General features: G+C 37.8%; 1 protein-coding gene across 1 annotated transcript in view; it reads right to left on the bottom strand.

Annotated features, from left to right (window-relative positions):
- Window positions 1–927: 927 nt before the first annotated feature.
- Window positions 928–12,999, bottom strand: part of NME8 (NME/NM23 family member 8) — a 29,834-nt gene continuing 17,762 nt past the window's right edge. The window contains exons 5-11 of the mRNA XM_072851606.1: window positions 7,045–7,081; window positions 6,896–6,953; window positions 5,844–5,950; window positions 4,710–4,781; window positions 3,548–3,664; window positions 2,878–2,944; window positions 928–1,019 (exon numbers count right to left, since the gene is read on the bottom strand). Coding sequence (XP_072707707.1) covers window positions 928–1,019; window positions 2,878–2,944; window positions 3,548–3,664; window positions 4,710–4,781; window positions 5,844–5,950; window positions 6,896–6,953; window positions 7,045–7,077 — 546 coding nt within the window. The 5' untranslated portion in view covers window positions 7,078–7,081. The remainder of the gene's footprint in view (window positions 1,020–2,877; window positions 2,945–3,547; window positions 3,665–4,709; window positions 4,782–5,843; window positions 5,951–6,895; window positions 6,954–7,044; window positions 7,082–12,999) is intronic.

Here is a 12,999-nt window from a genome sequence, read left to right as displayed (position 1 = left end):
GTGGAAACAGTATGGGTACACACCTCATAAGGCAGTGCAAAGGCAGAGCCAACTAGCAGCTGCTCAGCTCCAGCTAAATTGCTTTCAAGCACTGCCTGCTTTTTTTTGCCTTTACTGAGCTTCCTTCCTTTCTGGCCAAGGTAGACTAATTGCAGAAACAACCTATACAACACTCTGATTTTCTTTCCTGCAAAGGTCACTGGCCCTGTCATAACACTTTTTAAGATTAGCATAATTTTATCTTGATATATAGTGTTATGAGGCATTTTTTGTAACAGAAACAGTGAAAAAATGCTGTAATTGAGATGAACATTATTGTAGTATCATATTCTGGAAGGCAAAAGAATTTTTGTTTCACTGTGTGATGGCTTAAACAAATACTGAATCCTTGGATGCACCCTTGCGTACTTGTTGGAATCACATTCTTAACTGCAGGAACAAATACTGCACTACTGACAAATATTAGCATTCAATTACTAGTGCACATGAATTAGCCTCCCCACCTACACGAATATATTGTCATATGTGTCTGCGCACACACTCTCTTCCATAAGGAACTGGTTAGTTGATTTATGTGTGCCTACAATTCTTAAAGATGCTGTGTGAAGAATTAACTTCACCACCATAATTTCTAGTTCTTGTTTCTGTTGCAATGTGAGGAAAAAAAGACACATTTCTGTTTGTAGATTTCACGTGTCACTGATCAACACAGTATGAATCAATGTCATACCTCACCTAGTGACATAAAATATTAAAGCAATAGTGTCAATTTGAATACCATATTATTTCAGGTCAAATTTATCTTGCTTTTATCATCCTTATCAGAGAAGCATTAATAGGTCTTGTTCTAAAGCCTGGGCATAAATTAGGATCTACTTAATCTTACATCTTGTTACTATGCCTATCCTAAATAGGATGAATGAATCTTCAAATTTTGTCTACCTTTTGTTTAATTTCCTCTACGCGTCCCTCTAAGACATCGTCAGGTTTTATAATTCCAACAGAATATCTGACTACTTCTGGGAAAGGGAAAAAACATGTGTCAATGAATAAATTTATCAAAATAAATACACAACTGAATTGTCCATTATTTACAAGTGGGTTTTTCTAACAATTCTCCATTTTAATATTGAGATGTCCAAACAGTAGTTCCAAAAAATAAGTAACTCCAACACTTAAAGCATGTCTTGGAGTGCGGGACTGTCCTTGGCCATCCCTGGAATTCACATTCCTGATGACCACTAGTGTTTTGGGTTATATGGTGGAGAAATGTTTCACATGCAGCTAGGTGTGGTGGAAAAACTACTATTTAAGTTGGGTGCTTTGTCTAGGGAGCTCTGTATGTACAAGACTAGAACTGTGAAAGGAATGAATATCACTAAGGAAAATCCACTAAGTGAAAATTTGTATGAATATTGGAGATTTCCAGTAAAATATACATTCCTTGTCATAATAGATGTTTGTTTCCCTAGCATTGTGGATGCTGAAGTCATTTGCAATAAATAACTGTTGAAGTAACATATGCTTGCTAACACAATCTAATGTTTAAAACAAGAGGTGTTCCTGGTTGTAGACATAAAGTTACAACATCCAAACCGTACAGATCCTTGCAAAATGACAGAAAGTGGTCAGAAGAGAATATAAACTCCATCTTTCTTTGCAGAATCTGAGGTTTACAGTTAAGGATTAGCACGTAATTCAGTCAGATCCCAAACACTTGGGGAGACCTGATAGCTCTAAGGGAAACACCAGACTACTACTTGTTTCCAATACGAGAAAACACTCATAGGCACCTGCATGCAGTAAGGAAAACATTGCCACAAAGTCTTAGTGTATTATGGCTTCTGAGGGATCGTCTAACCTGAAGCTGAATCCAAGCTGAAACCTCTGTTCCCTGATCTTGTCGCACATTTAGGTTCTGTGGATTAGTGCAAAGTCTGTATATAATTGCTAAAGTATTTATAATACTGTACTACTAGGTCTCAGAGGGTTTAAAGCTAAGGTCAGGAACATGTCACTTGAACCATACAATAAAGAAGACATGAAGAGGAAGGAGAATGGACACAACTTAATCTGTGACAGTGATCAAATGCTTTATCAGAGGAAAAAAAATCCAAGATAAAGAAGAAGAGAGAGGACGGAGGAATTTGTTCCATCTGAGCATTGCCAAATGACATTCTGTGCATATATGAAGCAGTAGGAAGCTTCAATAGCCACTGATAACAATAAGAATAGAAAAGATGTAGGTCCCAGCTCATGACAAGCCTGAAATAAATCATAGACACGAGACTCACAAGCAGGATGGTGGATATTTTTCAATCTTTTTGGAACCTTATTGTACTATTGTGAATTTATGCTCTTATGTAAGCCTGTTCTTTAGTGCTTAAATCTAGTCTGGTGAGAGAGTTAAATAAAAATAATCTGAAATACAAAGCATGCCATTCCTTCAGATATTAACTCTTCCAACCTTCACAGGTTGCCCCCATCTTGGTGTTTCTGTAGAACATCCAAGGGTTAACAAGCACCATCTCAACAAAAGTACATAGCTAACACAGGGACTGTGTAGAAGTGACTTTCAGGCACTAGTTTTACACAAGAAAGTTCCTGGCACATAGCACTACTGCTATGTGCCAGGGACCTGAATTCTGAAGGTTCCTAAAGCAGGCTGAAAACACTGCTGATGACAGTGCAATATCTTAATTCCTTACAGAAGAAAGCTTCCCCTCAGTTTGATATCCTCAGTCATAACCTCTCATGTTATTAACTCAAAGGAAGGTCTATTGGTGCTGGACATACACAATTCTTAATCAAATAACTAAAAAGACGTTTACTTTTTTTTTTCTTTTAACATTTCTAAAATAAATCAAATATATTTACCCTCAGGTACATTCTCCTCAACAGTCTCTTCTGATGATTTCTCTTCTAGGAAAACAAGTTCATCTACCTAAGGTAATTGTAAATACAGTACATCACCAGTGTGAAGCTAAAGTCACCAAACACAGCTGTCAGATCTTTACAACACTTTTATCTTAATTTAATATATTTGCTATGCAGGAAAGCGACCAATTCTAGGAAAGACCTTGGGCTAGGCTGATTTTCCTTAACTGAGCTACAGTTAGTTAAAAGTTTCCTTTTACTGTAAGCAGAGTTCTTTGATCTCCATTTTCACTCAAAACAAGCAATGAGATATGACTATTTCCCATGTCTTTATTTGTTTTGTATGATGCATTCTTACTGAGTTATACATGAAAAATACTCTGTCCTGAAAGAAAAAAGATGACTAAAACCTTTATGTGCCAGTGACATTTTGTTCATCTCTCCATTTTTTGCATTAATAGGCAAATCTGTAAAGTTCTAAAGTTTTTATAAAGTACCATTTAATGGAAATTTCTAAAAAAACCCCTTCACATATGTCACTATACTGTCAAGAAAAAAATACAAAAAATTATATATTACATTACAGAAAACACTGTCACAGGCATTAAGAGGAACCATGTAAGTGTAATAAAAATACTCATTTATATTTAAGTATCTGTTTTGCAAGTACCTCGGTACGTTCCTTCTGTCCAGCTGCAATTTCCCTCTCTTCTTGCACTAGCTCTGTTATTTTCTTACTTATAAGAGGAGCATTTACACCTCTCACTATTGCAATAATTTTGCCATTCTGTAAAAGAGAAGATAACACTCTTGGTGAGTTTTCGTCACTTAGTTTACACATTAACTTGAGTTTTGGAACATGCTCTATCTTGCTATTTTTCCCAGCAACAGGACCACTTCCTATGCCCACTGAAGTGAATACCAAATCTACTACTACCTCTACTAGTTCAGAATGAACCTTTCTTACTTTTACTTCCTCCCTTCTTTTTCTGCCTCATTTTCTATGTTTATTTCTAGGCTCACCATTAACAGTACAGTCAGAAATAAATGCAAATATGGAATTTACTAGCTCTTAATTTCTGTGACATGGAGTTTTCTATCTTTTCATTCGCGTTATGTTTCAGTGCATGCTCTACCACACTCAGGAACACCATGGTGAAGCTAACTACTGGTGATCAAAGATACTGCCAACTTCACTTGGCAGCATTCAGATTCAAACCTGAAAGTGTCCTGAAAGTATTGTTGTTCTCGGCCCTTAGTTGCAGGAATTCAAATCCTAGCACCCTCAAGCTGCAAAAACCCACTGCCTCATAAATGAGCAGTGTTCTACAGTGGAGTCCTAGGAGAACAGTCTTTCTGTGTCCACCAAGGAGAGATAATAAATATATGATTCATTGTTACAATTGCTCAGGTGTGAAAAACACAATTTTAGTTGTTTATCTTAAAAAACTTGAAGTGGCAGGAAATGTAAACTCTTTTTCCCTGAGGGAAGGTGTGCATAAAATAATCATTTCACTGTAGCCTCATGTAGACACTTTATGTGAGGCAACCCTGGAAAACTTATACTGATTTCTCATGAAGAAATTACCAAAACTGTGGCTACCACAAATCTTCTGTGGCTGTATGTGCAGCAGCCACAACAAAAATGTGCTCGAGAACCACAGATTTGGGCATGGGAATCAGCCTCAAGTAAACAACATCTGATTATATGATCCTACATACTGTAAAAAGTAAAGATATGATTTATACAGCTTCACATTTCTTCTTAATCTGCTGAAAAATTAATGCAAAAGTAGGCAGCACATTAAAAGAAACTGATGTGATATACTTACAACACAAAAAAGAAACACAGGTTCACATTTATTCCTAAATGGTTGCAGAGTTGGAATGCTGTCAGCCTCTGCCTGAAGTCAGATGAAAAATATTATTTACTTACATTTGTATATGTATGCATATATATATATATTTTATATATATATATATATATAAACCTTTTTGCCTGCAAGAAAACTGCAATCTTATATACCTTAGTGTTACACACTCAAACTGCAGTCTTAAACACAATTAGCAGTCCTTATGGCACTTGCTGGTGAAGAAGAAAGAACAGGTTTGGTAACATGGGATTGGCCTCCCTTCATATTACAACAGCTATCACGGAAAAATATCTTAACCTAATACTGTTTTCGCATATAGATTATAATAACATACCTAAATGAGGAAGTAGTCCATGCAGTCTTGACAGAAGAGATTATTCACTGTACTAAGTTCTTTGTGACATGTGGTCAACTCTATGAAAGCACTTGAGATAATCCCCGAACACAACTGCCTACTTTTTTGTGTGTAAACAATAGATGTATTTTCTGCAAAAATGCTTTGATCAGGCAATTGAAAGTTTTCAGTAACATAAAAAAGGATGAGCTTGGTCAACCTCTGGGAGGGAGTGAATCTGTGAAACAAATTTATCTACTTTAAATGTGATATATACCTCCTATTTTATACTGCTAGTGTAGAGGAATACTTTTACTACTATAGTTTTGTGATAATTTATTTTTCAATTCCCCCTTTTTCTTCTCTTAAACATGAAATACAAGGGGATATTTGGGAAAAAGATGTAACAGCATTTTTCAGGGATGTAAGAATTTAAATGTGATAATCAATAATGTACAGGCTTAAAACTAAAAATCATATCATCCAGCTTTTGAACATTTCTGCAATCTCATCAAGAAAAACAGAAGTTGTGGGATATCAGCTCCCTTTCTATTATAGCTCCTTCCATATTTGTTACCATTTCTAATCTACCTCTAAACAAAGTCTTATGAGGAGATATGAAGAAGAGGCAACGAGGCCAAAACTATGACCACTCAGTATAAAGATAGTAAAATGAAAGCTCTGTATATGCAGATGGATAAAAAACCATATTTAAAATAAAATGTAAATAAAGTTCCATACAGAATTTACATCCTTACCACTGCAAAATGCAACACATCATCTTCACCAAACTCATTCTTCAGTTTTCTGAATAAATTCACCACAGCTTTGCAAGGACCACACCAAGCTTGATACACATCTATTACTAAAATGTAATAGTTTGGAATTACAAACAGCTGACTTGTGGAACTTATAAAATGAGACATATTTATGAGTGTATTGGAACAGTACTGGGAAGGTGTTCATATGCATCTTTCAGTCCTCTCCTAGTCAATGAATGCATGATGAATACATCAATGTATTCAGTGGATACATCACGGTTTCCTCTTTTATTTCAATTACTTTTGACATCAACATCCTACTTCACAATACTATTTGAGATGATTAATCCAAACAGCTACATTTCTCTCATATTCCTTTTCCTTTTAATTGTTCTTTTTCTTTTCCCACTGTTGGCTTTCATTCTTATCTAGATCTTTATTCTACAGGACTTTTACCTCCATGAGCCCATGCGGATCATTTCTTTCCTGTTACTACTCCTCTGTAGATATGATCCCATTACAGATTTTTTCCTTCTACCCAAATACAATTCCTAGGAGACCTAGGAGATATTGTTATTTAACTGAGCGAACTGAAAACTGGGGATAATACACATCATAGAACATGCACTCTCAAGACTGCTGACCAATTAACTGCTAAGTACAACTGTACAGTATTAATTTAGTCTGTACAAGATTTTAGGGAAACACTTCCACAGAAGTGTCCTACCTCCTACCATACGGAATACCATATTGGAAAAGTATTTTCTAAACATTGGTCTATAGCCGTGTATAAAATAATGGATAGTATGGTTTGTGACAAGTATTTATTTATCAGAGGAGACATATTCATAAACACAATATATATATATATAAATATAGTAATATAACCTTTCTTTAAAAGATAATATGGCACTAGTCTTCTAGATTTATGACAAGTATCTATTAAAGATGATATGGTATATAAGTATGAAAAACTGTAAATGTAAACGTAAATGTAAATCTCTCATGCCTTCATGAGAGATTTAACAGAAAATAGTAACAGTTAGTACCTACTACACCTTTTGTCAGCAACATTTTATCCCACTGGTTTTGATTGGTTATTATGGCCTGAAATAAAATGAATTGACATTTTAACATCTTAAAAGGGCAGAAAAAATCTATTCATCTCTAGAATTGTTCAAGTAATTAGGATTTATACCTGGAGCTGGGTTTCTTTCTTCTTGCCTTCCATTTCCCTGTGATTATAGGAAACATATCAAAATATGAAGAACATTTAACACTTTTTTAAAAGAACATGTGACATGCAGAACTGATTTATATGGTTTTCAACACAGCACTACCTTCTGATTCCCTTAAAAATTAACTCAACTGAAGCCCCTACAACAGTGGCAGTTAACACTCCATGTCAGAATTCTGTGGAGCAATATACAACTTATTTGCAAAACCCACATAGCACAGGAAACAGAATAAAATTTAGTTTCTTAATCTGTTAGGGTCTTCAAAATTTTTTGGCCTCAACAATTTTTCAAGCTTATAATTACTTTGTTCAGAATGGCCACAGGGACCTTGGATGGGATGACAGCTGCTGTAACAGTGGATCATTTTTAAAAAATATTGATTAAAGACCTTCAACTCTAATGATGTCAAATCAAGCTTACTATCTTCTGGGATACAAGAAAAGCAATGACTTATATGTGTCCCATAACTAAACTCCCAAACGGAATCCTGGTGCATTCATCATTCTGTCATTAATAAAACATGCCTTTCATATCTTTTGCCTTTTTTTTTTAATAGATAATTAACTAAGAACTGGACAGGAAAACCATCTTAGTTAAGTTACATACTTGGATGAAGTCTGACTTCAGCTTCCAAATGAAGCTTGACTGATTAATAAATGTTATCACTGGATCAGCAGCTTGAGTGGAGGCTTATAAAGGTCTTGATAGACTTTGTCTTGGGGAAAATGAAAGTGCCACCACGAATGTCATCTCCACTGGCACTGATATCTGACAAGTCAACCAGCAAATACATCCAGCATTTGAACTATCCTGGTATTCCCACTGGAGCTGCTCCTTTTAGATCACAGACTGAGGCACAGTGGCCAACATGAGAACTCTTGCCCTGATGCTTGTTTCACATTTCATCTAAAAATATTATTAAGGAATAAAATTTTAAATACAGTATTTCTTCAAATCATTTAAACCAGATAGCGAGACAGAGTCGTCAGCATGGCATTAAATTCAGTCCTTTAAAGACTCTGAGGAGATGATGCTAACTATTGAAACTATAGGAAACTGACAGATGAAAATATGCCATATTAGTAGGAAACTTTCAGCTAAAGAACTTGTCTTTCATTGTTACCTGCTGTCACTGAGCAATAAGAATCAATGTACTGCAAGACTAGATCTACAAAACATATACCACATACATCACAATGGGCTATACTTTCCAATTGGTCTATACATGCTCCCCAATTAAAAATGTGCAGTCACGCATTCTCAGATGGCATTCTCAGATGGCAAATGAAAGCACTGCAGAACAGATACATGATACGCATGCAAATACAGAAATATACGTATTAATCTGGCATAGTAGCTGTATGAGAAAGATGTGAAGATACATATGACACCTATACTTTTGGATAAAATTTTGGCATAACATTCTCTCAGTAATACAGTCAGTATTACACTGATAAAACATGAACAGACAAGCACATTTTCTCTGTTATCTATGATATAGGCAACATGCTTCTCTAACCTTGATACAAGGCATTTTGCTATCCACATGCTACACCTCTTACCACACACTTTACAAGCAAAACTGCTTCCTCAGACTATTCACATGTAAAAATAGACCTAGGGGCACCCTCAGATACACTGTCAAACTGACATTCAAATATGCACATTCTTTGCTGCAGGTAGACATTCAATATCTTAGCACAAACCTTCATACACATATATACATGAAAATATCCAAGTGCTTGTGAGGTTTTGACATGCACCCGTGTATATGTACATCCATACAGACAAATAGTTCCCTGTGCATAAGCACTTATGTATGACAGAGGGTACCTGCACGCTCCTAGGTAGCACTCTGATGGACCATCTGCTCCCTACCCTTGAATTCTATGAAACTGGATAAAACAAGAAAAATCATGGATGGAAAACACTCATTGAGGTACACCACACTTCAGCTTGCACACACCATGCACACCTGCATGCTTTCACAAGTACGTGCAAAGACACACATCCTTCTGCAGGCACCTGAATTATACAGGTGCACGCTCATCTGTGCAGGCCCTCTCCATGAGCACACCTGGGTGTGCACGCATGCACACGCTCTTGTGCATAAGTCCCCCTTCTGCATACACACACACACACACACAGAAACATGGATAAGTGAGCAAATGTGTGGACACACGGCAGCTCAGGGGCAGCACGCTAAGCAGGTTCCCATAACCAGGACGCTCAGGTGCTCGTGCACCCAGCGGTTCGGCACACGCTCTCCATGACAAGCACGCTGTCGCACAACAGCTTGGGTGCCTGTTCACCCCTGAGACAGGGGCCCACCCAGGAGCAGACAGGCACCCCCAGCCCCATGCCAGCGTGCACACCTTGTCCCTGTCCTGGACCAGCCACTCGCCTGGGGACGCCCTGCGGCCACCCACCCGTCACCCCCAACGGCTCTAACCGCCTCCCCCGGGGCCGTTACCCCCCCCAGCCCCTCTCGCTGCTCAGCCTCCATGGGTCATTTTTCCGCCATCGCCCTCTCTCACCAGTCTGGGGCTGAGGTGGCCCGGGGAGCCGGGCTGCAGGCACCCAGAGAGGGGAATGGGGAGGGAGCTGGGAAGAGCGGGGGTCAGAAGAAGCGGTGCCATTTCCTGCACTCTTTCTCCTCTGTTTCTCTCCCCCTAGGCAGAATCCACCCTTACCCTTTAAAATGTGAGAAAATTAGTCTTGGAACCTAGTTAGCAATCTGCCCTCACGCTGTGTTACTTGCAAATTGTGAGATGATGGGGACGAAAAGAGGACATTTTTTGTGGAAGTTGGGGTGACCAAAGGAGGGTCTTGAAAGCCAAATAATGGTGACTGCTCATGCTCACTCACTATCAATGCAGGTCTGTGACTGCACCAGTTCAGAACAGAGTATCATTTTTCCAATGTAAGCTTGCATGTCAGCAGCCCCAAAAATTCACAGAAGATAAAGGCGAAATTCATTTATAGAGGTAGAAAGCATGATTAGTCCAGAGTACAGTGTGACTATTTTCATATATAGATACTCTTAAAGGCATCCCAGCTGGTGAGAATTTCTTTGTGGAGGTATAGGTTTAAGAATGATGGCAAATCAAATGTAGATGTCTCTAAACTGTTCACATTTCACATATGCATGTTGTTCCTGACTTATAAATCGTCCATGCTTCCAATTTACTTCTGAAGCCCTGCCCAGGCATACTAAGTGCTCTTATGTCTATCTACCGCATCTTAAGAAAATCTAGTTTCAGTCACTTTCTTGTCACTTTTCTTAAGCTTTCTGGCACCGCTCACCAAAACATGACTTGCAAAGTCCCCACTGAAGAGGTGATTTTATTTCCGGAAACTAATATGAAGAAAAAAGTAGGGTAATAACACTTAAAGGAGCTAGAATAGATGTTCTTTCTCACTGTTAAATCATCCCAAGTTGACAGATGTTTGTTCTGCAGCAGTGTGAATGAGGCAACGTTTCCACAGAGCTGCAGAAGTTTTCAATGCTGAGATTGTGTTATGCCCTAACAGCTTGGATTAGATCAATTAGGTAGCAAGACAGACTTCGCATTCAGATCAGGAATAATGCATTTATATAGCTAACACTAAATCACTTCCTACATTTTTTTACTGGAAAACTCTAGCTTTGGAACTAGTATAAACTCTGCATTGGCCTGCTTGGAAGTGGGGGAGTGCCCTTGAATAATCTTTCTTTTCCTGCGTGAAGTAGGAAAACAACTTTTGAAACCTTAATAGGCTTACAAAATTAGAAAGGACTACAAAAGATGAGATATTTAACCCACCCGCCATGTGAAAGTTAAAGCCCCAAAACATAGGCTATGTTTTTGAGGTTTCCTTTGCAAACTGCTAACTTCTTTATCCAGACCACTTTCTTCATGAACACCCACTTTTTTATATATTAGGAAAAAAAAAGTCTTGAAGAGAAACACTAGAATGAGGTAATGCTCATGTACCAAATGTTAAAAGGCTGACGCAGCCTGTTCCTTAACCGCTCTGCTAGAATGGATTATATGTATGCTTTGGATATGTCGTGGTTTAACCCCAGCCGGCAGCTAAGCACCACACAGCCGCTTGCTCACTCCCCTGGTGGGATGGAGGAGAGAATTGGAATGGTAAAAGTGAGAAAACTTGTGGGTTGAGATAAGAACAGTTTAATAATTGAAATAAAATATTCTAATAATAATAATTAATAGCAACAATTATAATTATAATAAAAATTGCAATGAAAAGGAAAACAACAAAAGAGAGAGAGAGGAACAAAACCCAGGAAAAACAAGTGATGCAACTGGTCACCACCCGCCGACCCATGCCCAGCCAGTCCCCCAGCAGCAATCGCTGCCCGCCGGCCAACTCCCCCCAGCTTATATACTGAGCATGACATATGGTATGGAATAGCCCTTTGGCCAGTTTGGGTCAGACTGGCTATGCTCCCTCCCAGCGTCTTGTGCACCTCCTCGCTGGCAGAGTATGGGAAGCTGAAAAGTCCTTGACTTAGTATAAACACTGCTTAGCAACAACTAAAACATCAACATGTTATCACATTATTCTCATGCTAAATCCAAAACACAGCACTATACCAGCTACTAGGAAGAAAATTAACTCTATCCCAGCTGAAACCAGGACAGGATATCACAAAATATTTGATGTAAAGGGACCTCATTCATAAATTTGGTATTTTAAAATATTTGACTTAAAAGAAGAGGTTGATTTTCACTGCACCCATCCCCATCAACACATTTGCAAAATTTAGAAGCAAGTAGTAAATGAAGATTGGAGTTGTGTCATCTGTTTGCTAATCAGCAGCTGAACCTCTTCTTCTTGGGTCTCATGCTGTGCCCCATTTTTTTTTCTGATCATCAACATTTCAGTGAGGAATTAGGTCTACACATTACTGTCTAGTAATTGCTGGGTAAAGTTATATACCTGGTTGGGGGTGGGGTAGGAAGGAAGGGAAATTAAATAGTAAGGGCCTTGAATAAGGAAAAATATTTTCTCCAGCTTTTTATCTTTAACCTCTCCCTTTCTATAGACTTGATCACATTGTACTAGTGTAAACTTATTTGGGGAATAACAGTCAATGACTGTTTCTTCTTTTTGTCCCTGGGATGATGTTTGAAAAATCATATCTACAGAGACATGAAAGCAAGACCTTGATTGGAGGTTGTACCTGATTTCCATGTCACTTTTTTTTCCCCAAAACAAAGGACTTTCTTCTGTCAGAGTTTTTTAGCTGCCAACTTAGGCAGTTTCAGTGCAGCTTGTTGATTTTATATGATGTTCTTCAATAATAAACACTATCAAAAAACTCTGCAAGTCTGCACTTGCAGTGGAACAAGTATAATAAAAAGATGTTTCTTTAGGTTAGAGTGTATAGTTCTATAAAATTCTTAATGAATTTAATGATGATATACTTAGCTTATCTAGACCAGAACTTTCAGTGGTTATCATAAAGGACATCAGAGAAAAGGGGTTAGGAGTTTACCGTCTTTTTTTCCTGAATCAAAATGATTCTGTAAGTATACTGAAAATATGCAATGGATAAACCAAAACGGGTTCATGATGAATGACTACATAATTTTTCTGAGTAACTTTAAAACTATTTCACTCCATTTTGTGCATACCACTTGATTTCAGGTCTGCTCTTTGTCATGAGTTGTTAATGCCCAGAGTGACTTAGTTTCAGATGACTAACATTCTTTTACAAAGTAATGAAAACCAGTTGTAGACATTGCTGAGACTTGTAACCCTTGAGACAAAACTAGAGATGGGTTTTCCCTGCAAGTCAGTCTTTTTATGTGCCCTAGTACATGCTCGGATGCCAGTGCCTATGTAGCTGTGAAGACTACCTGCTAGTAAACACACTGGAGACCTTAATCACCTTAATTTATAAT

The sequence above is a fragment of the Ciconia boyciana genome, chromosome 2, assembly GCF_034638445.1.
Source record: "Ciconia boyciana chromosome 2, ASM3463844v1, whole genome shotgun sequence".
NCBI lineage: Eukaryota > Metazoa > Chordata > Aves > Ciconiiformes > Ciconiidae > Ciconia > Ciconia boyciana.
The sequence above is the reverse complement of the archived record's forward strand: the minus strand, read 5'-3'. Positions and strand labels throughout refer to the sequence as shown.